Source organism: Myotis nattereri (assembly GCF_964212035.1).
Source record: "Myotis nattereri genome assembly, chromosome: 1".
Taxonomy (NCBI): domain Eukaryota; kingdom Metazoa; phylum Chordata; class Mammalia; order Chiroptera; family Vespertilionidae; genus Myotis; species Myotis nattereri.
Genome location: NC_138075.1, coordinates 86928901 through 86954250, shown reverse-complemented (window position 1 = coordinate 86954250; position 25350 = coordinate 86928901). Strand labels below are relative to the sequence as shown.

Genomic DNA, 25350 nt, shown 5'->3' with positions numbered 1-25350 from the left:
CTGACTTATAAATGTTTACTTAATGCTGATGATGGGTACAGCTGATGTAGCCAAAATCTTCAGTAAGGCTAAGGTGGCTTAGATCAGTGCTTCTCAAATTTTAATGTGATATAGCATCGCGGAAGAGCTTGCTGAAATGCTGGTACTGATACAGTAGTTCCAGGGCGGGGCCTGAGAGTCTGCATTTCTAACAAATGTTGGCAACTGGCAACACTGCTGGTCATGGACCTCACTTTGAATAGCAAGGACTTGCAGCATAAATGTGAAATCTGCAAATATACATTTCAAAATACCAAAAAACCATCAGGCTTTCTTCCTTAACTTTGTGAGTGACTAATAAAGAATGGCTAATAAGCATTTGTTCATATGACAGGTACAATAATTTAGAAATTCCTCCTGAATTATAGTCATCATTTCTTTCTCCTTGTACCTTCCCATATTTTAACCATAAAAACAGGGAAAAATGGAATGCCACCCCCCCCCCCCAATTGGGAGATTATGATTCAGGGGAATATTAAAAGGAAAGGGGAAAGGAAGGCTAAAGCTCAACCCTTCCATCTCTGTGGACTTTGGGAATAAGGAAATAAAGGCCAGAGGTGTATGGGCTCAGATGTGTCTCCTCACATCCCTTGGACTAAGACCTACTGAAAAGGCCTATGAGACAGGTTGAAGGGAAAGCCAAAAGTGCAAGGATGTCAGCACCATTTCTGCTAGGAAGTCGGGGAAGAGATCACCTTAATCGGTGTCCTCACAATAGCCTGGGTGGGAATGTTGCAGTCGGAGAGAGACCTTTGGTCAGGACACCCTTTGCTACCCGGTTCTCTCATCCCTCTCTGCCCAACCCCCACCCCCCACCATGAGATTTCTGGAAGTTCAGCTGGTGAACTTGGCAGAGGCATTACACAATGACCTCCAAGGAGGGGAAAGGGGAGAGGAATTCTGGAGCCAGACCTTAGAGAGTTGGTAGAACCAGTGAGGGTAGAGATGCGGCTTTAGTCAGGAAATACCTCCTGACCAAGCCAAGAGATAACACATTATGTGGGATGCAACCTCATAATGTCGAGGGCAGGACCCATTTCCATAAGTCCAGCCAGCCTGCACCATGGACCACATTAAGACAGGGGACCTTATTGCATCCCAGAATCACAAGGTCATATAAGCCTCCTATTTTTTGTTTGTTTTTTATAATATGATAGGAAATCTGAAAAACAGCATTTATCCCAAGAGTTTTTCTTTAAAGAGAATGTTAATTTATTAGGGGAGAATATAACAAGCACTGGGTTTAAGAGCCTGAACACTAATCTTAAAGCAAGCTTTTTTTTTTCTTTTCTTGCTTTACCAGAAAAGCATGCGTCTTATAAAAATTATCAGCCAGTAAGAGAAAATAAGGACCTGGAGATTATTATGCTAAGTGAAATAAGCCAGTTAGAAAAAGACAAATATCACATGGTCTCACTTATATGTGGAATCTAATGAACAAAATAAACTGACAAACAAAATATGTCCAGAGATATGGATGCATGGTACAGAATAACAGATTTCAGTGTGTGTGTGGTGCGGGTGGGCGGGGGGGTGGGGGGTGAAAGGGGACAGGAAGAGATTAACGAAAGAACATATATGCATATATGCATTGTTCATGGACACAGACAAATAGTATTGGGAAGGCCTGGGGTGGGGTGGGGGTTGGGGTTGGGTGGAGGAGGACAAAAAGGGAGAAAATGAGAGACATCTGTAATACCATCATCAATTTTTTTAAAAGCCTGGTTCATTTTCCACATGTGGATGATAAAAAAGAAACTTTGATTATGACTAAACAATTCAAGGGCAAAGGATGAATTTATTTGTCCATCCCTAGTACTTACCATAGTACCTGGAGAAAAATGATGACTGAACATAGATAATGAAACCAAAATCCTTTAGTAGGGCAAGAATGACTTCAGAGGAGCCAGTATGTGAAAGAGATGATAGTATCTCATTCCCAAATGCCAATACCAAAGCAACAAGTGCACCATTGACAGGCTCCTTCACTCGTTCTGAAGGTGAGATTTCGCCTTCAGTGTATGATAACGGCACATTTGCTTACTTAGAATGATTAGATGCAATAGATTCTCAGTTAGTCTGAGTTGCCTTCCCATTCCTTTCACATCCTCCTCTTTTCTCTAGTGAGAACTAAAGATTTAAAAATAGATTTTAAACAAAATAGATTTTAAATGAAAAATATACACAGGATGATAAAATGTTCAGAACAATAGAGAATTGTTCACTGTCTCTTTTCCATGTCTTTATATCCATTTAGCTGTTCCCTCCTATTACTCTCCTTACAGAACAAAAGCCATTTCTTCCAATTAAATGCACTTCAGGCTCCTCCTCAGATAGTCTACACTGGAGACCTGCAAATGGGGAATAAGCGAAACACAGCTCCTGTCCTCATTCTTTTCCACTTGAGTCTATCTTCATCCTAGCTGAGAATATGTAGGCTTGAGTTTGTTGGATACAGTAAATGCTTTGGTTCCATGATTTTGTTTCACTAGAGTAGAATCAGCACCGGTGTTTTCCAAACAACAAATTCTCATAAAGTCCAAATACAAAAGACAAGAACATTTTTTAAAGCATTTGTGCCTGATTTCAGATTCTTGGCCATGCATTCATTCACAGCTTAGAAAAGACCTGACAGTTTTTCAAATGTAGTGAAATAAAATATATAACTTTATAGAAAATCAGCAATTAACTACTAGAATTTCTTTGTTGGTTCTTTTGAAACTTTCTGAAATGACTACAACTTCATGTGCTAATTATATCAGGAAAATTCTTACATAAGGATGATTTGCTTTCTTATGTTTACATTACCTGCAAAGGTATGCTAAGTGTTTCTCAAGTGACTTTATAAAAGACAATGTCTTCCAGGAAAAGTGACAGCTACTATAAAAAGCAGCAAAAAAGATCATAGATGAGTGAATGTATCAAGGGTATCATGAAACTAGTTAACAGTTCTACTGTATATCCCTTTGAAGAATATGCCGATTCTACCAGCTGAATTCCAACTAGGTTCTTTTCTTGAATTTCTGGTGACTCTAGGATCTCTTTTAAGAAGGGAGAAAGAGGAGATTGAAATTGTGGCAATAGCTCAGAACCTTGTAAGGGATATGACAATGGGAACTGGTCTTTTGGAGGGATTTTCCTCATAAAATTTCTTTGTAATTGTGCTTGGGTTTATGTCAACTCATTCACTCAAATATATAATCTCCTTCATGTTAAAATGTCTCAAAACATACCTTTTAGTACTCTATGAATATGTTATGTTCTCTACAAAATTGTACAAAGCAAACTCATCTTTACTGTATGAAAGTGTTATAAAGCAGACACATCACAAAAAAAAAAATGTATTCTTTTGCATACTTATCCTTTAAATTGCCATGTACCTGAAGGACTCACAATAAAAGAGTTGGACATTCTCTTATGGGTATAATATTCCCATTTTAGAAGGTTTAAAAGCTTAATGAGGAAAAAATACTTTAACTCAAAGTCAGTTTCTATTAGACAAACATAAAATTATAATGTGTTTATTCCATCGTCTGAGAATCTAATAGAGACCAGGACAAGGCTATGGAAAAATCAGTGTGTAAATTTTCTCGTGTTCATTTCTAAGGATGGGTCAACTACTATGGGTAATTGTCAAAAGTATTTCCCAACATCTTGTCTACCATTTTCTCTACCTTTTCAAGGTTAAAAAAAATTCTAGGTCCTTTCACCACAGAAATAAAATATTAACAAGCTTATTTAGTATCATTTTTCTGCATATTGGATAGCAATATATTATTTGTGAGGCTGGTATAGTTTAAGAAATAATCCTTTATCTAAACCCCAATGGGAGCTATGTGTGACTACCTAAGTATTTGAATACATAAATGCATTCAGCCTTTGGTATTTAAAGTGAGCATCATTAACTGAACATTTCAACTTAAACTTTGCTTAAAAGATAAAGTTTCACCCAAGTGAAATCAATGGGAGATGTGTGTGAATATATGAGGTTTCAGCTTGGCCCACTAAGGAATTTTCACTAAAGCAGACAATCAAATGAAGAAATAATCAAAATAGAGCAATTATTGGCTAAGGAAGGGATAATACTAAAAAGTCCTGGCAGGTTTTTTTTTTTTTTAACCTAAAGCCCGGTAATACATATTTTGGAACATTTAAGGATGCGTCTTTTGTATGCTTACTGGTTCATTTCACATCAACACATCCAAAAATACAAGACCGGTTCCTGAAATACCAGCTTGTCTATACTGGGACTTCTATCAAATGATCCAATTTTCCTAGCTTCTTTAGCATATTGATTCTTTCCTCAAATATTCACTAAGTAGTCACTGTTCACAGTATTTGCTCAAGGAAGTTTGCCTCTGGTTTTCAAAAACGACACTAAAGGAAGTGGTAACAAAATCTTGTAAAAATATAGTTTAATAATTTTTTTGAAGTGAAATACTAATAATAGATCAGAATTTCCCATCATTCTCTACTCCATGTGGCATGAAAGCACAGAAGGGAGATACAATAGTGGCACCTTGCTCAATCATCATATCATTAAAGAATAAAATTTAGCTTTCCAGACGTGGACTCGGATATGCACAGTTGCATGTAAAATCCCTTTCCACTCTAAACATATTAAAGTGTGGACACTAATTTATTATTTTGAATGAAAATTCATGAGTGACTTCCTCATGAGAAAAACAGGCTGCCTTTGCCATTAATAAATAAAAAGGAATATGGAGTTCTCTCTAGCAGTAATTTTGTCAGTTCTCATCTATACCCACATACACGTGAAAATGTCTAAGAAAAATCAAATCAACTCTACAAATGTGTTAATGACTGGCCCCACTTTCTAATGAACCCATGGACCATCTGCTCATAAACATTTGTTATTGAAATAAAAGTCATGAATCAAAAAAATTCTAACCTCCAAGACTATCCATAAAATTAGAAATAGCAATGTTGATTCCTGAATGTATTTAGAGGATTCTGTTAGGCTGTCGGGGAGTCAAACCCTTGTCTAAATTTTCAGCTAGTAAGCTGGATTAAGCTCTAGCCAAAAAGCTGGAAACCTTCTGAAGAACTGAAAATAGGCAGTGATTCTAATACAAATGGAGAAACTGTACTTCAAAAGACAAACAAGAGCTATGTTTGAAAACAAAAGATAAACCCTCCTATGTCATTGTAGGTGTTCAAGGTGACTGGGTCCAGACTTGCTGTTGATGTACTAGTGCGGGTTGGGCAGCTCACCCTTTGTAAAAGGACTACCCACCTAAGTCCCACTGGTTTTCAATGATTTAATAGGCTATAGGGAATCTTTACCCTCAGGGTTAGGACAGAAGGTAAATAACCTGGAAATAATTCCTGCTGCCCAACCCCTAACAAAATCCTGGTAACAGAATTAATATGGAGACCTCTCCCCCAAGATGACTTTGTCTGTTTCATCCATCCATGCTGACCCTGCCCGGAGAGCACATTGCTCAAACTCTAAGGTTTTCTTACTTGTAGAAATGCTCTTACTGAATTATGTTTTAACATCCCTTCTGCAGCCTACATAAAATAATGCCTTGGGAATTGGGTTTGTCTTGTAGGGATATGCTATCACAAATGCCGGTCTTCTCTTTAAAGAATTACAAGAGAAATTCCTCTCAGGACTCAATGGCATTAGAAGCTGACCTCCCACCAATATGTATTACTTTAATCTTGGGTGTGGAAAGTTTAGAGCCAAAGATAGTGTTCTTGAGGATATGTATAGAATATGGGTTGCTTTCTTACATATATTTTACTCTTGCCTAACTTCAGTCATAATTTATTCCATTTTATTATAAACACTAGAAGCCCAGTGCACAAAAATTTGTGCACTGGCGGAGGGGGGGGGCACCCAACCTGTGCCCTCTCACAGTCTGGGACCCCTCGGGAGATAACCACCTGCTGGCTTAGGCTCCCCTGGTGGCAGATGGCACACCCAATCCCGCGGTGTCTGCCCCGTCTCCCCGGGTCGCAGATGGCAGGCCCGGATCCCACGCTGGGTCGGGTGGCCGCTCAGATTGTGCTGCCGCCCGCCCCGCCCACCCCGCCCTGCACAAGGCAGGCCCGGATTCCACCCCGCCCACCCTGCCCCGCACACGGCAGGCCAGGATCTCGCTCTGGGGTGGCCAGCGGCTCGGGATCGCACTGCCACCAGCCCCAGGCGGGGCGGCGCAGCGGGATCTGCCTGCAGTATGCAAATTAGCCACCATCTTTGTTGGCGGTTAATTTGCATATCACGCTGATTAGCCAATGGGGGGAGGGGCGGAGTGAAGGTATGGTCAATTACCATGTTTGTCTATTATTAGATAGGATTTTTATAATTTGGTTCAAATCCTTTGCAAATGAGATGGGGAAATTAATAAATAAATAGATTTTAAAGAAAAGTAAGCTCTGTACATTAAAATGAGGTAGATTAGATTTGTCTTGGGTACCCTCCCATTGTTCCTGTTAGTACCTCTTTCCCACTTCAACGAGCTCTAGCAAGTCTCTGAAAAACACTACAGAAATTGAGTATTGTTAAGGAGGAAGATATATATATAACTTTAAAGTAATATTTTCCCAGAAAGCATATCACCACTTCTCTGGTTTGTCCTTTGTTGGCTACTGGCATGAATAGGATTAGATCGCAAAAGTGTAAGATTGTCTAGGTCTAAAATTAGTTTAATGTATTTGCATGCTAAAGGGGTATACTATTATGACCCCAAATTAATACATTTCAATGGGTGAGATTTTTTCTTTTACCAGAAAGACCTGCTTTAATATCACATAGTGCCCAGAATAGCAGTTATCCTGGAGGTAGCCAGGCAATTTTTGCTCCTTTTAACTGCATGCTGCATTCTAACCATACTATTTAATAATAACACCACAGTATAAGAAAAGCGGCAAAAAACCTGAATTGAACATTGATCAGCTATTAATTATATTGAGATAGGATAGATCAAGTATCTGGGGAAGAAAGTAGAAATGCATGATGGAAATAAGATTTCTTTGGGTTGTCTAGTGATTTATTTGTAAGAATGTTCTCAACATGGCACATATAAGAGATAGTACTTCATTTCATGGCTGGTGTATACCAAAAAGAAAAATTTTACATAGCAATGTTCCATTGAAAAGAAGTTCAAAATGGTCATTTTGTGTGCATGTGTCATAGAGAACATGAGTAATCATGAATGTTCATTCAACTGCATGTAGATACTACTTTTGACCTGTTGCTCAACAGAAAACCAAAAATATCACCCTGCAGCAGCAAAAGTCAGAATGATTCTATCTCTTCCCAGGTGGCTGAAGTCAGTGTATCTTAATGCTTAATTTAGAGAATCAAATTTGATTTTTAATAAAGCAATATTTTATTAAGTATGATTATTTTTTATTTTTAAAAATCTGTATTGTTGTATTACAAATGTCCTCTTTTTTCCTCCCATTGATCTCTTCTAGCCTGCCCTGCCACCCACCCCAGGCCTTCACCACCCTATTGTCTGTGTCCATGGGCTATGCATGTATGCATGCAAGTTCTTTGGTTGATCTCTTCCCACCCACCCACCCACCCCCACCTTCCCTCTGAGATTTGATAGTCTGTTCCAAGCTTCTGTGTCTCTGGATCTATTTTGTTCATCAGTTTACTTTATTCATTCAATTCTACATGTGAGTGAGATCATGTGATACTTGTCTTTCTCTGGCTGGTTTATTTTGCTTAGCATAATATTCTCCAGGTTCCTCCGTGCTGTCTCAAAGGGTAAGAGATGCTGCCCAGCCTGTGTATCTCAGTGGTTAAGCGTCGACCTAGGAACCAGAAGGTCACAGTTGCATTCCTGGTCAGGGCACATGCCTGGGTTGTGAGCTCGATGACTGGTGTGGCGTGTGTAGGAGGCAGTCTATCAATGATTCTCTCTCATCATTGATGTTTCTGTCTTTCTCTTCCTCTCCCTTCCTCTCTGAAATCAATAAAAATATATATTATTTAAAAAGGGTAAGAGATCCTTCTTTTTCACTGCTACACAGTATTCCATGCTGTAAATGTACCACAGTTTTTTTATCCACTCATCTACTGACGGGCACTTGGGCTGTTTCCAGATTTAGCTATTGTAAATTGCACTGCTATTTGTTTTTATTTATCAATATTATTGATCTTGGGGAGGGAGGTTATATATATTTGTGTATATGTGTTTTCACACTGGCCAGAGATGCTTTTTTTTTTTCCTAAACAAAAAAGGATTCATCTTTCTTGCCAAACTTGTAACCTTTTGTCTATTTAAAGTTCATTTAGTTCAGTCTGTCGTGTTTGGGAATAACCTACATATATTGTTTGGATTGATGAGTAAAACTTACAGTGAAACCTTGCTTGATGAGGGGTGAATTACTCCTGAGTTCTTAGATAGAGGGTATACACCTTGACTACATCTCCACCTGTAGACATTGTCCAAAGTCACCCAAAGCCAGAGGAAGCCTGGCATATGGCTAATGAGAGTGGGGACCTTCTAGAACTTCACCGCATGCACAGAAGTCCCTAAGAACTCCCGTGGGATTCCCAAGAACAATCAGGAAACATCTCCATGCCCTTCTTTTTGAATAACATCAAATTATTATTTATAGTAACCCTCAATACACACAGACAAACACCGCTCCCCCCACCCCGACATAGTTGCTGTCTTGTGGCTGAAGTCTTCAACCCCCCTGTAACCAATCTTTCTCTAATGGCTAATATCTATGCATTTTTTAAGAGAGCTCAGATGTTCTCTCCTTCTAAATCAGCGGTTCTCAACCTGTGGGTCGTGACCCCCCTGGGGGTCGAACAACCCTTTCACAGGGGTCACCTAAGACCATCAGAAAACACATATATAATTACATATTGTTTTTGTGATTAATCACTATGCTTTAATTATGTTCAATTTGTAACAATGAAATTGGGGGTCACTACAACATGAGGAACTGTATTAAAGGGTTGCGGCATTAGGAAGGTTGAGAACCACTGTATGGTAAATCTCCCTGACTCCCTCGAGCCAGGCTATATTAGGCAGGCCTCCTAGGTACACCCATAAACTCTTTATCTTAAATTTTGTCCATTGTTTCATAGGATGCATCTGAATCTTTCTCCCTCTCTAGAATGAGGACTGTAAAGTTTGTCTTATGTATCATTTTCATTTCTAGCATTTCATAGCACTCCCTGCAACATAGTTGTGGCTCAATGTACATGAAATATATGAAGAAGACCGGGGTAGCTATTCCCATTTTACAGACTGAAACATTGCACATTGGGGAGGTTAAGTGTTCCAATTACACAGCTAACAAGTAGCAGAGTGCCAACTTCATTTCCAGTCTTTAATTTTTAATTTCTCTCCTCCTATAAGAAGTTAGACTACAGTGAGTGCATGACTATCCCTAAAGATAAATGTTATTTTTGTAGTTGGAAGCAATCTGGGCAGACCTAATATCATTTATTAGGGATCAGAAGCTTTTACCTGCAGCTTTAAGATAGCAAATAATAGTCAACTGTAGTCCTCAAGTCCTGCCAGTCAAGATAGCACCTGAGATTCTCAATGATGCAGTGTTTTATTTTGGAAGACTTATGTAATACTGCAGGAAAGAATCTAACTGAAATAAAAAAAGTTCTGATTAGCCAGACTTTTAAAAACAAACTAACATTCTTTACTTCTTTATTTTTAAATTTTTTTATTCAAAATTTATATGCCTCTTTTACATCAACTGCACTTTCTTCTTTTTACCTTCACCCATTTCTTCACCCCTCCAAACCCTACCTCTGACAACCATCAATCTGCTTCTGTGTATTTATCAGTTTACTTTTTGTTTTAGATTCCACATATAAGGGAGGTCATACAGTATTTGTCTTTCTCTGATTTACGTATATCACTTAGCAAAATGTACTCAAGTTCCATTTATATTGTCATAAATGGCAAGATTTCATTCTTCGTTATAGCTGAATAATACTCCATTGTATTTATATATGATAAATTCTTTATTCGTCTATCAATGAAAATTTGGGTTGTTTCTACATTTGGCTATTATAAATAACTAGAGGCCCGGTGCACAAAAATTTGTGCACTCGGGGGGGGGGGGGGGTCCCTCAGCCCGGCCTGTGCCCTCTCGCAGTCTAGGACCCCTCGGGAGATAATGACCTGCTGGCTTAGGCCTGCTCCCGGGTGGCAGAGGTCAGGCCCAATCCCTAGGTGCAGCCCCTGGTCGGGCTCAGGGCAGGGCCGATTGGGGAGTTGGGGTGCCGCCCCCTGTCATGCACAGAGCAGGGCAGATTGGGAAGTTGCAATGCCACCCTCAGTCACGCTCAGGGTAGGGCCGATTGGGGGGTTGGGGCACCGCCCCCTGTCACACTCAAGGCAGGGTTGATGGGGAGGTTGTGGCGCCACCCCCTGTCATGCACAGAACAGGGCCCATCAGGGGGTTGGGGCTCTGTACCCTATAACGCACAGAGCAGGGTCAATCAAGGGGTTGGGGAGCTCCCCCCTGTCACTCACAGAGTAGGGCCAATAGGGGAGTTGGGGCACCGCCCCCTGTCACACTCAGGGCAGGGCAGATCAGGGGGTTGGGGCGCCGCCACTGTCACACTCAGGGCAGGGCCAATGGGGAGGTTATGGCTCTACCCCATCACACACAGAGCAGGGCCCGTGGGGGGGGGGGGGGCAGGGTTGGGGCTCTGCACCCTGTCACACACAGAGCAGGGCTGATCAGGGGGTTGAGGCGCCGCACCCTGTCACACACAGAGCTGCAGGGCGATCAGGGGGTTGGGGAGCTCCCCCCTATCAGGCACAGAGCAGGGCTGATCAGGGGGTTGGGGCGCCTTCCCCTGTCACAAACAGAGCAGTGCCAATAGGGAGGTTGTGGCCCCGCCCCCTGTCACACACAGAGCCTCAGGGTGATCAGGGGGTTTGGGAGCTGCCCCCTGTCACGCTGATCCCGGTGCCGGGAGGCCTCTAGGCTCCACTGATCCCGGTGCTGGGAGGCATATTACCCTTTTACTATATAGGATAGAAGCTTGGTGCATGGGTGGGGCTGGCTGGTTTGCCCAGAAGGGTGTCCTGGATCAGGGAGGGGGTCCCTACTGGGGTGCCTGGCCAGCTTGGGTGAGGGGATGATGGCTGTTTGCAGCTAGTCACACACCCTTCAGGGTGGGGGTCCCCACTGGGGTGCCTGGCCAGTCTGGCTGAGGGGCTGAGGGCTGTTTTCAGGCCGACTGAAGCTCCCAACTGCTCCTTTTTTTCTTTTTTTTTTTTAATTCTGGGCCAGCTTTAGCTCTGGCTGCAGCTCTGAGGCTTCTGCTGCTGAAAGAAGGTATCTGGTTTGTTTCGGTTCTGTAGTCAAAACACTGTATAACTCCAGCTCTAAGATCCCAGCCTCACTGAAAGCAAGTTTCTGGGGTTTTGTTTAGCTTCTATATTCATTACAATGTTTCTTAAACTACAGGCTCAGAGGCCAGCAAAGCAGGCGGGGAGTGTTGGTTTCCTTCATCACTGAAGCAAGCAAGCCTCATGTTAGTTTCAAGCTGCCTGGCTGCCGGCCGCCATCTTGGCTGGCAGTTAATTTGCATATCTCGCTGATTAGCCAATGGGAAGGGTAGCGGTCGTACGCCAATTACCATGTTTCTCTTTTATTAGATAGGATGTTGCAATGAACATGGGGGGGGGGGTTCGGGCATATATCATTTCAAGTTAGTGTTTTGTTTCTTTCAGATAAATACCCCAATGTGAAATTGCTGGATCAAACAGCAGTTCTTTTTTAAATTTTTTGAGGATCCTCTATACTGTTTTCTATAGTAGCTGCATGAATTTATATCCCCACCAACATTGGACACGGTTTCCTTTTCTCTACATCCTCACCAACACTTGTTATTTCTAGTTCTTTTGATAATAAGTATTCTAACAGGTGTGAAGTGATATTTCCTTGTGGTTTTGATTTGTATCTCCCTGATGATCTGTGACACTGAGCATCTTTTCATGTACCTATTGGCTCTATGTATGTCTTCTTTGGAAAAATCTCTATTTAGATCTTCTGCACATTTTTAAGTGGAAACATTTGTTTTTCTGCTATATAAATTCTTTAGATATTTTGGATATTAGCTCCTTATCAGATTTATGATTTGCACATATTTTCTTTCATCTAGTAGGTTGTTTTTTTCATTTTCTTGATGGTTTCCTTTGCTATGCAGAAACATTTAGTATAAGGAAGTCACAATTACTTTTGTTTTGTTTTTTTTGCTTTTGTTTTTGGTGTTCGTTCCAAAAAATCATCACCAAGACCTATGTCGAGGAGCTTACTGCCTATGTTTTCTTCTAGAATTTTACAGTTTCAAGTCTTCTGCTTGATTCTTTAATCAATTTTGAGTTGATCTTTTTATGGTATAAGAGAGTCATCAAGTTTTATTGTTTCACATGTGTTTGTCCAATTTTCCAAAACCAGTTATTGAAGAGACTATCCTTTCCCACTGTATATTCTTGGCTCCTTTGTCATGAATTAATTGACCATATATGCATGGGTTTATTTCTGGTCTCTCTATTCTGTTCCATTGACTCATGTTTCTGTATTTATGCCATACTGTTTTAATTGCTATAACTTTGTAATACAGCTTAAAATCAGGAAGAGTAATACATCCAAATTTGTTCTTCTTTTTATAAGATTACCTTGGCCATTCAGGTTTTTGTGTTTCTCTACACATTTTAGGATTATTTGTCCTATTTCTTTGAAAAAATGTCATTATAATTTTGATAGCGGTTTCATTGAACCTATAGATTTCTTTGGATAATATGAACATTTTAGCAATATTAACCCTTCTAATCTATGAGCATGGAATACTTTCCATTTATTTGTGATTTCTTCATTTTATTTCATTAATGTCTTGTAGTTTTCAATATACAGGTCTTTCACCTCTTTGGGTAAATTTATTCCTAGTTATTTTATTCTTTACTAGAGGGCCGGTGCACAAAAATTTGTGCCCTCGGGGGGGAGGGGTCCCTCAGCCCGGCCTGTGCCCTCTTGAGGTCTGAGAACCCTCAGGGGATGACTACCTGCTGGCTTAGGCCCGCTCCCCAGGGGATTGGGCCTAAGATGGCAATCAGACATCCCTCTGGCAGCCCGGCAGCCCTCGGGGGATGTCCACTTGCCAGTGGGGAGCAGGCCTAAGCTGCAGTCAGACATCCTTAGCGCTGTTGAGGAGGCAGGAGAGACTCCCACCACCACCACTGTACTGGCAGCCATCAGCCTGGCTTGTGGCTGAACAGAGCTCCTCCCATATGAGAGCGCCCTGACCACCAGAGGGCAGGTCCTGCATTGAGCGTCTGCCCCCTGGTGGTCATTGTGTGTCATAGTGACCAGTCACTCCCAGTCCTTCTGCTGTTAGGGTCAGTTTGCATATTACCCTTTTACTATATAGGATAGAGGCCTGGTGCATGGGTGGGGGCCGACTGGTTTGCCCTGAAGGGTGTCCCGGATCAGGGTGGGGGTCCCTCTTGGGTGCCTGGCCAGCCTGGATGAGGGGATGATGGCTTTTTGCAGCTGGTCACACCCCCTTCAGTGTTTGGGTCCCCTTTGGGGTGCCTGGCTAGTCTGAGTGAGAGGCTGAGGGCCGTTTTCAGGCTGGCAGGTGACTGAAACTCCCAATCTCTCCTTTTTTTCTTTTTTCTTTTTTTATTCTGGGATTTAATTACCTTCTATGGCTGTCACTGGAGCTGAGAGCCAGCTTTAGCTCTGAGGCTCGGCTCTAGCTCTGAGACCTCGGTTTGTTTGGCTTCTATAATTGAAACACTGTTGCAACTCCAGCTCTGAGAACCAGCTGGCTGAAAGCAGGTTTCTGGGGTTTATTTAGCTTCTATAATTGCAACGTTGTTTCTTAGAGTGCAGCTCAGAGTCGGCAGCGGCAGGCAGGGAACCTTGGCTTCCTCCATCACTGGAGCAAGCAAGCCTCCTGTTCGCTTCAGAAGCCTGGCTGCCAGCTGCCATCTTGATTGGCAGTTAATTTGCATATCGCCCTGATTAGCCAAAGGGAAGCATGTCGGAGGTACAGTTAATTACCATGTTTGTCTATTATTAGATAGGATGATGTAATTGTAAATGAGATTATTTTCTTTATTTTTTTGCTGATAGCTCACTGATAGTGTATAAAAACACAACATTTTTTTGTTTATTTATTTTGCATTTTGCAACATCAGTGAATTTGCTTATTCTAAAAGTTTTTTTAATTAAGTCTTTAGGGTTTTCTATATATAATATCATGTCATCTGAAAATAGTGCCAGTTTTATTTTTTCTTTTCCAATTTAGATGCGTTTTATTTCTTTTTCTTCACCAACTGCTTGGCTAGAACTTTCTATACTGCATTGAATAGAAGTGGCAAGAGTGAGCATCTTGTCTTGTTCCTGATGTTGGAGAAAAAGCTTTTAACCTTTCACCATTGAGTGTGATGTTAGCTATGGGCTTATCATATATGGCCATTGTTATGTTGAGGGATGTTACCTCTGCAACCACTTGTTGAAACTTTTTATCATAAATGGATTTTGAAGTTTGCCAAATGCTTTTTCTGCATCTATTGATATGATCATGTAATTTCTATCCTTCATTTTCTTAATATCGTGCATCAAATTGACTGATTTATGAATGTTGAACCATCCTTACATCCCTGAAATAAATTCCACTCAATCATGGTATATGAATCTTTTAATATACTAGAGGCCCAATGCATGAAATTCATGCAAGGGGCTTGGCCCTCGCAGCCGCACTGGCTTGCCTTGGCTCTCACAGTACTGGCTTCATCCAGAAGATTGTCCAGTCCAATTAGCATATTATGCTTTTATTATTATAGATTATGGAATTTTATTTGCTAACTAGAGGCCCAGTGAACGAATTCATACACCGGTGGGGTCCCTCAGCCTGGCCTGCACTCTCTTGTAATCCGGGACCCCTTGGGAAATGTTGGACTGCCATTTTTGGCCTGATCCCATTAGGCCAGGCCGAGGGACATCACCGGTGCATGAATCCATGCATCAGGCCTCTAGTATGCATATAAGTTCTTTGGTTAATCTCTCCCTGTCTTCTCCTTCCCCCTTTCCCTCTGAGATTCATCAGGCTGTTCCATGTTTTTATGCCTGTGCACTGAGCATCTGCCCCCTGGTGGTCAATGCGCATCATAGCTACTGGCCAAATGTTCAAAGGTCACTTAGGCTTATATATATATATATATATATATATATATATATATATATATATATATATCCTATCTAATAATAGAGAAACATGGTAATTAACCGTAACTTCACTACCCTTCCCATTGGCTAATCAGGGTGATATACAAATTAACTGCCAATCAAGATGGTGGCCGGCAGCCAGGCAGCTGAAGCGAACAGGAGGTTTGCTTGCTCCAGTGATGGAGGAAGCCAAGGTTCCCCGCCTGCCACTGCCAGCCTCTAAGCTGCAGTCTAAGAAACAATGTTGCAATTATAGAAGCTAAACAAGCTCCAGAAACCTGCTTTCAGCCGTCAGAGCTGGAGCGAGCAGGACTGCAACAGTGTTACAATTATAGAACCCAAACAAACCCTGATTCCTTCTTTCAGCAGCTGAGGTCTCAGAGCTGGAGCGGAGCCTCATAGCTAAAGCTGGCTCTCAGCTCCAGTGACAGCCATAGAAGGTAAATAAATCCCAGAATTAAAAAAAAAAGAAAAAAAGGAGAGGTTGGGAGCTTCAGTCACCTGCCAGCCTGAAAACGGCCCTCAGCCCCTCACCCAGACTGGCCAGGCACCCCAGTGGGGACCCCCACCCTGAAGCGGGTGCGACCAGCTGCAAACAGCCATTATCCCCTCATCCAGGCTGGCCAGGCACCCAAGTAGGACCCCCACTCTGATCCGGGACACCCTTCAAGGCAAACCAGTCGGCCCCCACCCATGCACCAGGCCTCTATCCTATATAGTAAAAGGGTAATATGCAAACTGACCCTAACAGCAGAAGGACTGGGAGTGACTGGTCACTATGACACACAATGACCACCAGGGGGCAGACGCTCAATGCAGGACCTGCACTCTGGTGGTCAGGGCGCTCTCATATGGGAGGAGCTCTGTTCAGCCACAAGCCCGGCTGATGGCTGCGGTGATGGTGGGAGTCTCTCCTGCCTCCTCAGCAGCTCTAAGGATGTCTGACTGCAGCTTAGGTCTGCTCTCCACTGGCAAGCCCTGAGGGTTGCCGGGCTGCCAGAGGGATGTCTGATTGTCATCTTAGGCCCAATCCAGCAGGTGGTCATCCCCTGAGGGCCTGACCCTCCAGCAGGCTCTCAGCTCCAGTGACAGACATAGAAGGATGTCTGATTGCCATCTTAGGCCCTAAGCCAGCAGGTGGTCATCCCCTGAGGGTCCCAGACTGTGAGAGGGCACAGGCTGGGCTGAGGGATCCCCCTTCCTCGCAAGTGCACAAATTTTTGTGCACCAGGCTTCTAGTATATATATAAAAGCCTAAGTGACCTTTGAACATAGATTCTAGAGGCCTGGTGCACAAAATTCATGTACTGGAGGGGGGCCCTCAGCCCAGCCTGCACCCTCTTGCATCTGGGAACCCTCAGGGGTGTCAGTCTGTCTGCTAGGCCCACTCCCTTAAGCCGGTAGGCGGACATCCCTCTCACAATCCAGGAGCCTTCACTCCTTACCACCTGCCTGCTTGCTGCTTCTTACCGCTCAGCTTGCTGTTCCTTAGTGCTGCCGCGCTCGCCAACCATGAGCCCAGCTTCTGGCTGAGCAGCGCTCCCCCTGTGGGAGTGCACTGACCACCAGGGGGCAGCTCCTGCATTGAGCATCTTCCCCCTGGTGGTCACTGCATGTCATAGCAACTGGTCGTTCTGTTGGTTGTTCTGCCATTCGGTTGATTTGCATATTAGGCTTTTATTATATAGGATTTTGTTGAAGATTTTGCATGTATGTTCATTAGGGATATTAGCCTGTGCTTTTCTTTTAGCATCCTTGTTTGGTTTTGGTGTCAGGGTAATGCTGGCTTCATAAAATAAGTTTGAAAGAATTCCCTCCTGTCCTGTTTTTTGGAAGAGCTTGAGAAGGGTTGGTATTAATTCTTCACTGGTAAAATTCATTAGTGAAGCCATCTAGTCCTAGACTTATTTGTTGGAAGGTTTTTGATTACTGATTCAACATCCTTGCTAGTAATTAATCTGTTCAGATTTTCTACTTTTCTTTAAACATTCTTAAAGATAATTTTATGTCCACTTGAGAGGGGTGAAGAGAATACCAAAAGGTAAGCTCCTACCTCTCTGAGCCTCTGCTACCCATAGTCACCATACTGCCCTTGTTTCTGGTTGAGAAGCCCAAAACATTGGAGATCTGCTTCCTAGGCATTTCCACTCAGATGTTCCACAGACAATTAAAAGAGCTACAAGTAGCTTCTTTCCCCTTTCAGCTCCTCCCCTGAATTCCTCATCTCAGTGAGTGACAAGTCCATCTGCCAGAGTGCATGAGCCTGAAACATTCTTAAATACTGGTGACCAAGTCTTATCAGTTCAACTTCCTTCTTTCCATTTCCATTGCTGCTATCTTAGCTCGGGTCCTATTTCTCACTTGGATGACTAGAATAGCCTATTAAAGAAGCACTGTGTAGTCTTGTCCTTGCCAAGCTATTCTCCACACTGCTGCCAGAATATTGTTTAAAAACTGCCAATCTAGTCATGCTGGGTATCCTTTAGTGGTTCCAGCTGTTTGTACACCCTGCCTCCTCTGTGAGAAACATTCTTATTGTCACTTCTGACCCTGAGCCAGTCTCAGTGAGACTTTTCCTGGAAGGCTTTCCTGATTTACATACATCTGTCACCCTCTGTCTCCCATTGTCTCTACATCACAATGCCTACTTCAGCCAGCACTTAATAGTAGAAATCAATAAATATTAGATGTTGAATGACACCAAAGTCAGTTGAATCCAAAGCCTCCTCTATTCTTTCTCCTCCGTGAACCAGAAAATGCAGTATCATTCCCCTCATCCAATGTTTATTGATTTTTTTTCAGGCTTTAGTTTCTAATTCAGTCTCCACATTCTCCATTAATTTATTTTAAAAATTTTCTTACTTTTCAACTACAGTTGACATATAATTATTAGTTTCAGGTATATAACCCAGTGATTGGACATTATATAACGTATTAATTAATTACCTCGATAAATCTAACACCATCCATAGTTGTTACAATATTATTGACTATATTCCCTATGCTATACTTTATATCCCCTCCATGACTATCTGTATCCTTCTCCATTCATTTCCAACCTAAAATCTTTAAGACAAAAGCAGTGTTTCTCAAACTGCATCGGAATCACCTGAATGACTTGTTAAATGACGTTGGACCCCATACATTCCAATTTAGTAAATCTGGAGTGGGGCCCAGAATTGGCACTTCCAACAAATTCACAGGAGATATTGATGCTGCTGGTCCAGAAACTATATTTTGAAAACCACTAGAGCAATGGCTCACAGCTGGAAGTAAGCATTAGGACATAATCATATCTTGGCCCACTCTACCTACTGAATCCGAATTTTCATTGGGTTGGGGTAGACAGGCATTTTTTTATTTTTCAGCTTAAAAGCTCCACAGGTGACCCTGATGCGCTATCCTGGTGAAGAACCATGAACTCAATGATTAACTCCAGGATCTGGGCTTCCCCTTCTTCCCAAGCCTTACTTTTCACACCCCTCCAACTTTCAACCCTGCTCTCCAGTCATATGGAAAAGCAGGCGGTCTGATGATTCCAGACCTCTGCTCTCCCTCTCCGAACCCGGGATTAGTTTTAGTTATTCATTCATGCATCTATTCATTCACTGAGCCCCAGCATTTGCCAGGCACTGCTCCAGATTCAGAGCAGTGTGGTAAACACGAGACACAGCTCTATCTCATGAAGCCCACCCCATTGCTCTGAGCTCCCCATCTCTCTCATTGCTTTCCCTTCTCTCTTGTTGCACAGACAAATACTGGCTTAACAGGAACTGTACTGTCTAGCTAGACTGTGAATTTCATGAAAGCAGAGGCTGCGGTCTGTCTTTGTAGATGCTCAATAAACGTTTACTCACATTAAACTGAAAAGCTCTGCCCCGACCTTGCCCTCTTTCAAAATTCATCTCCAGAGTCCTCTGTCTGCGATGTCTTTCCTGACCTGCTCTGGCTCACTCCCACCCGTCAGGACAGCTCTGCCTTCCATGAGCCCCACCCTTAACCCCATGCAGATTTTAACTCAGCATTTGTGATCTTTTATTCCATATTGTTTACAGATCTGGCTCCTCCTACCAAACCCTGGGCCTCTCAAAGTCAGGGACCATTTTATTTTGCCTTTTAATTTCTGTACTTCATATAGCAGGTACATATAATACTATTTGCCAAATCAATGATGAAGTCAATTTTGTTTTCACTGAAGCCTACTTTGCTAAGTTTTGCCCAAACTTCCTTGTGGCTTTAATAAAATATTCTTAATATTCTTTGCAGTTCTCCATAGTAGGAGAGACTATAATTTAAATTTCATAAAGTATGGAATATGCACAACATGGAATTTAAGGGGAAAATGTTTATCAATGGTTGGAATAAAATCCTTCAGAGAGAGAGCAAAGCATGACTTACGGATTGCCCACTGCATTCTGACCCAGGTTTCTGAGTTGAGGTCTTCGCTCCACCCTACATCATCATCCTGGACAAGCCAGTCTCCCAGCCATTCTGCCTCCCAGTTCCATTATTTATAAGCTGAATAAAAGACATGGTTTGTAATCTAAGTCTTGCCAGCAAGTAGGATGCCAATTAATGAATTCAACAGAATCTTTGAAATTCATGTAAAAAATGAATTTTTTGCAGTAGAAAGAGGTGTTGGGAAAAAAGAGGGTTATACTTTATAAAATCTATAAAACGTAGGTGTTCTTAACAAACTCTGCTCAGAGCATCATGCCATGAACATAGTAGGTCTTCAATGAATATTTCTGAAATGAAAGAAACCAACCCATCTATAAATGCTTTCATTTAAATTGGCGGGAATCAAAAAGCACCAACCTGCTCTCAGAGGAAAAGTTGTTGGGTGACTGAGACATTGCATATCCCCCAGGAAGCCACAGTTTCCCACTTTGCAATGCTGGAGCCAGTGCCAAATGTCCCCCACAGGCAAACCCACTCTGTGACTAAAGCTTACATGGCCTCACAAGCATTCGGGGAAATCTTCCAGCCAAACCTATTCATGGCTGCTAAACACACATTCATAGTTGTGCACCTTGGTACACACCTGTCTGTCAAGCCAGAGTGGTAAATTCATTTCTAAATGATATTTTGGTTTTGTAAAATTCTTAGAAATTTAAGATCATTATTCTATGTAGAATCTGAGTCCTCCATTGGGTAGTCTAGTACATTTTCCAGCTATGTACTCTTTTTATCATGGGTGTAGACAAGGAAAGAAAATAAAAAAAATATACGAATTGTACCACCAACTTAATTTTCTCTTCAGTAGATTGGAGATCTGCATATGGAATGAAGACCCTAGAAAGCCCACACTATTCCCACAATTGCTTATCGGAAACAATGATCAGTCTATGCAACAAAAGAAAAAGTTAATGAAGTTTGTGTGTCATGGAGCAGATCATTTTACAAGGCAATGTTCTTAAGGTTTCAGAATTAAGGATTTGACTGTGGGAGCAAAGAGTCTTGAGGGCAGAACAACCCAGATAACCTCACCCACATGCATTTCTCACACAATGCTTTTCTGTGTGTAAACAGAAAGTAGAAAATAGTATATGGTTTTTGTCCTTAGTATTAAATAGCTGCTTTTTCTTCAGCACACTCTTAAATTTCTGCACAATGCACAGCCTTCAGTACCCCAAGGAGCATAAACAAAAGATATCAGGCAAGTTCACCTACTCCCACGTCCCTGAACAATGCTTGCTGTTAACTAAGCAATTCCCGGGGCAGAGTTATGATTTGTGGAGCCCAGAGTAAGTACTCAGGTTGGGTCCTTGGAATCTGAGGTCAGAAGCACGTGGTGCCCGTTCAGTCTCCAGGGCTTTAGAAAACATGAAAATGTGACCTAAAGTTTGTGCTTGCGTGTACACCAGAGATCACTTAGGCATTTAGGGAAATTAAAGCACATTGAGGCCTCAAAACAGCTTATTGTTTATGCTCCAAGTTTTAACCTTTTCTTTCTTATTTGCTTCTATGCTTTTCTTCTTGTGAATAAATGTCTACTGAATTAAATGAGTAATCAAATATATATATGTAGCATGTCTATGGATAAAAGAAATCCTGACAGAGCAACAAAATATATAGAAAAGTAAATTTAAAAATGTATTTCTCAATTCTTAAACAGAATTATGACTTTGATCCTTTTCCTGTATTCTTAGATCCTGGATCATAGCACAAGACAGAATCTGTAGTCAGCATACTTAATTTATCCCAAAAATTTATGTGGAGATGTAAAGTCCAATAAAAACTATAAGTACTTAAAAGATAACTGCAAACAAGTACCTAAAAAGATTTCTTTTCCACCTGCCTTTCAGGAAATATTTTAGCTAGAGTTACACCTCATAGGGTAATAAGATGCTCCTAATATGTAACAGACTTGGGGGAACAGTACCGCTCCTTAGCTGTCTGGCTCAAGTATAAAAGTAAAATAGGTTACTGCTTCCATTTTTATGAGTATAATTATTATCAAGTCATTAAAACTATGAAATAATTAAATTTCATTACTACTCTTTTACTGTTTAATTTTTACCTACTAAATATTAGCATTAAGCTAGAAGAGACAAAAAAGAAAAAATATATATACACAATGTTTGCATAACTTTAGAGCCATTGGAAATATCTGAATGCATGATAATTATTTAGAAGATGGGTAGAAAATATAATGTAAAAACAGCCATATGTCTCAGGCCAAATAAAACTGCCCCTGGGTTACTGATGTTGCTGGGTCCTTTCACTCACCCTAGACCCGTGATTGGCAAACTGCGGCTCACGAGCCACATCCGGTTCTTTGGCCCCTTGAGTGTGGCTCTTCCTAAGCCTTAGGAGTACCCTAATTAAGTTAATAACAATGTACCTACCTATATAGTTTAAGTTTTAAAAATTTGGCTCTCAAAAGAAATTTCAGTTGTTGTACTGTTGATATTTGGCTCTGTTGACTAATGAGTTTGCCAACCACTGCCCTAGACAATTCAGATGCTAGTCTATTATACCAGTTGACTTTACATGAAGCAAACCGATCAGCCATGGTCTCTAAACAATTATTAAATATCTACATTTTTCAGGAAAATTATGTTCTACAAAGGTTCTGGTGTTTAAAAGATCCATAGACAAACTTTAAAAGAATGGTTACTCCTAATAAGGGGGAAATACACTGAAAAATAAATTTATAAAGAAAAACCACCAATACTATAGGCACGATATAGTCACACAAATACTGGTAAAATCACAAGGCTGCTTTTCAATAAATCCCAACAAAGTGAGGAAGTTCTGGGTTAGGTGACAGAGGCTGGTAAAATCTACAGTCTTCAATTCTATGGATGTTGACTTAATGCGGACTCGTCACTATTATGAAAAAATAACTGGAGTTTATCCCTTTTAGATCCCAGGCTATTTCTGTATAGAAAGGGAAACATCTCTCAAGGCACGGATGAAAAAGAACATAAATGCCTACCTATTCTAGCGAGCTGCTTCTTATCTGTTACCTAGGGAGGAAATGCCTGCCTCACGCCTACCAGTGCAAAATCACCGAAAAAGTGGAGATTAGGGAGGATAAAACAACACAAAGAGTAGTTCCCTACCCTGTGCCTCCCACCGCATGAACTTTTGACATATCAGCAAACTCTTCCTTTCTCTTGCTGCTGCTGGTGTACTGCTCGCTGTACAGCTTGAGGGACATCTGCTCAACGGCATCTCTTTGTGCTTCCAGGTAGCATAGCTGAACCTCAGCCTAGAGAGAGAAACAAAGGGGAATTGCTGTTTTAATCCAGAAGGAATGCATTTCAAGTGAGGTGTAACAACTCAAAGAATGCGAATTGTTCATATCATTATACTGCTCCTTTTCAGGTTGGATTTAATGGGATCAGCTGGGCATATTCCAGAATTATATTTTAGCTCTGAATCTTATAAGTTCCTCCTTAAAGTAGAGCCTGAATAAATGAACTCTCAGAAGACTTGGTAAATATCACAAAATATCCCTGAGATCATAATACTGTATGATGAGACTTTACATAAAAATTCTGTGAAATTCCTTAAGAATATTCTTCCTCATATTGCCACATATGTAACATTTATTTTTTAAAGACCCCCCTCTAACCCATACATTTGCATGGACACATATTCTGAATGCTTCTCATTATCTTTCCTGAGGAGAATAAAAAAGCCTAGCACTAATTCTAATACCTCTTCAATGATGATAACAGACTTCCTTTATTACATTTTTTGTTCTCTGTATTATTGTCTTAATAATTTTAAAATAGAGGGAATGGTGGTTTTGCCTATGTGCAGGTTTGAACTGTTAAAACTTTCATAGTTATGTGGGCTCACTGCAGTAAGGAGAGGTAGTAAGTTCATCATGCTGTTTTCTATCAAACTGAGGACAAAGAATGCTGAATAATATTTGGCATGAAAATGTATTAAATAGATGCTTTATTTATTACAGCTGTTGTGATCTCTGTGGCTGCAGGGTTCTCTAGTACACCAGATGAGACCAGGAATGAAGTGTTCTCGGTGGCATGCTTGCCCCTGCATGCATGCATGCATGGCAAAAGGGGGAGGCAATGCTGAGTTCATGTGCTCTACAGACCAGTGGAACTCTTATTTTCTTTTGACACACTTTACTAAATCCAAGAACATCCATTGACATTTCTGATAAGCCTTAAAACTGCTACTTCTTTATATTTTAACTAGAGGCCTGGTGCATCAATTCATGCATGGGTGGGCTCCCCCAGCCTGGCCAGCAATCAGGACCAATGGGGTCATCTTGCCCAGTCCCTGTTGGGACGATCAGGGTCGGCCAACCGGCGGGAAGGACCACGGGAGGTTGGCTGGCGGTGGGGAGTGACTAGGGGAGGTTGGCCAGCTGGGCAGAGTGATGGTGGAGGTTGGCTGTGGGAGTGCACTGACCGCCAGGGGGCAGCTCCTGTGTTGAGCATCTGCCCCCTGGTGGTCAGTGGATATCATAGTGACTGGTCGACCAGTTGTTGGGTCATTGGGTCGTTTGGTCACTGAGGCTTTTATATATATAGATTACATATTCTCCTAGAAAAGCAGTTCTGGGTAGTTGCCAGAATTCTATAATATGTAAGAAAGGTCAAGTCAGACACAACCTTTTACTCTTTGTATCCAGAGCCAACTGTGGCCTCTTGCCTAGTCTCTAGCTTTATAGACTCAACCTGGGAGTAGAGGGGAATGTTATTATAAAGTGTCACCTTCTTAAAAGTGCAAGTCAGGACTCAGTAAAGGAAATGCGGAGCATATGAAAGCTAAGATAGCAATCCATTCTAGAGTTCCTACGTTATTGCTTTCCACAAGCAGCTCATCATTACTGCTCGGCACTGCCAAGGAAGAGCTTTTGAAAAATACTAAAATTACTTTAGTCACATAATTGAAGTTTCAGAAATCAGTTAAAAAGGTTATGTGAACTTGCCCAAACTAATTGGCTTGAGTAAGAGTAGATTCAACTGGATTAAGAATTATGTCAAACACTAGAAACGAAAGATAATGTTTTATGGAGCATATTCAGTTTGGGGGAGAAGGGTGTGGCTGGTGAGAAGACACAAAGGAATTTAGCACCTTTATTCAGGATGACAAATAGGAGGAATGGAGCATGTTAATGGCATTACAGACAAGTCTCAACCAAGTGACATGCAGATATCATAGAACTTGGAGGAATAATACCTAGAGACCTAAGAATGGTTTTTAAAGGGGGGAAGGTATAAAATTGAATATAGGAAGTCAATAATTAGGAAAAAAACAATAAAACATAGCTCTCAAAAGAGCACACACCATATTATGTGATTAACTCAATGTGAGATAACTGAGCGATGTTGAACAATAGCCAAAGAGCTTAAAAACAATAATTATCCCAAATGCCATCCCCCCTCCACTCATCCCCTCATCAAAGCTATAGGGATAATGAGGAGTCATCCCACACCAAGAATTCTATTGGGAACCCCATGAGAATAATGCTTCTGCACCATAAGGTGCCAAGGGGCATGTTTGATTCTGAGAGGAGGTTCCTGTTCGTTTTTAACCATCCTCTGGTAACAAGCTTGTTCTGGGTAATGATCTCACAAATGTGAGTTACTGGTCACAAAAAGGATCATA

The 25350-nt window shown here is 41.5% G+C and overlaps 1 protein-coding gene across 1 annotated transcript in view; it reads right to left on the bottom strand.

Moving 5' to 3' along the window:
• AKAP6 (A-kinase anchoring protein 6) overlaps positions 1 to 25350 on the bottom strand; it is a 509747-nt gene that overhangs the window by 124925 nt on the left and 359472 nt on the right. The window contains exon 9 of the mRNA XM_081089857.1: positions 22824 to 22972. Within this exon, the coding sequence (XP_080945983.1) occupies positions 22824 to 22972 (149 nt within the window). The remainder of the gene's footprint in view (positions 1 to 22823; positions 22973 to 25350) is intronic.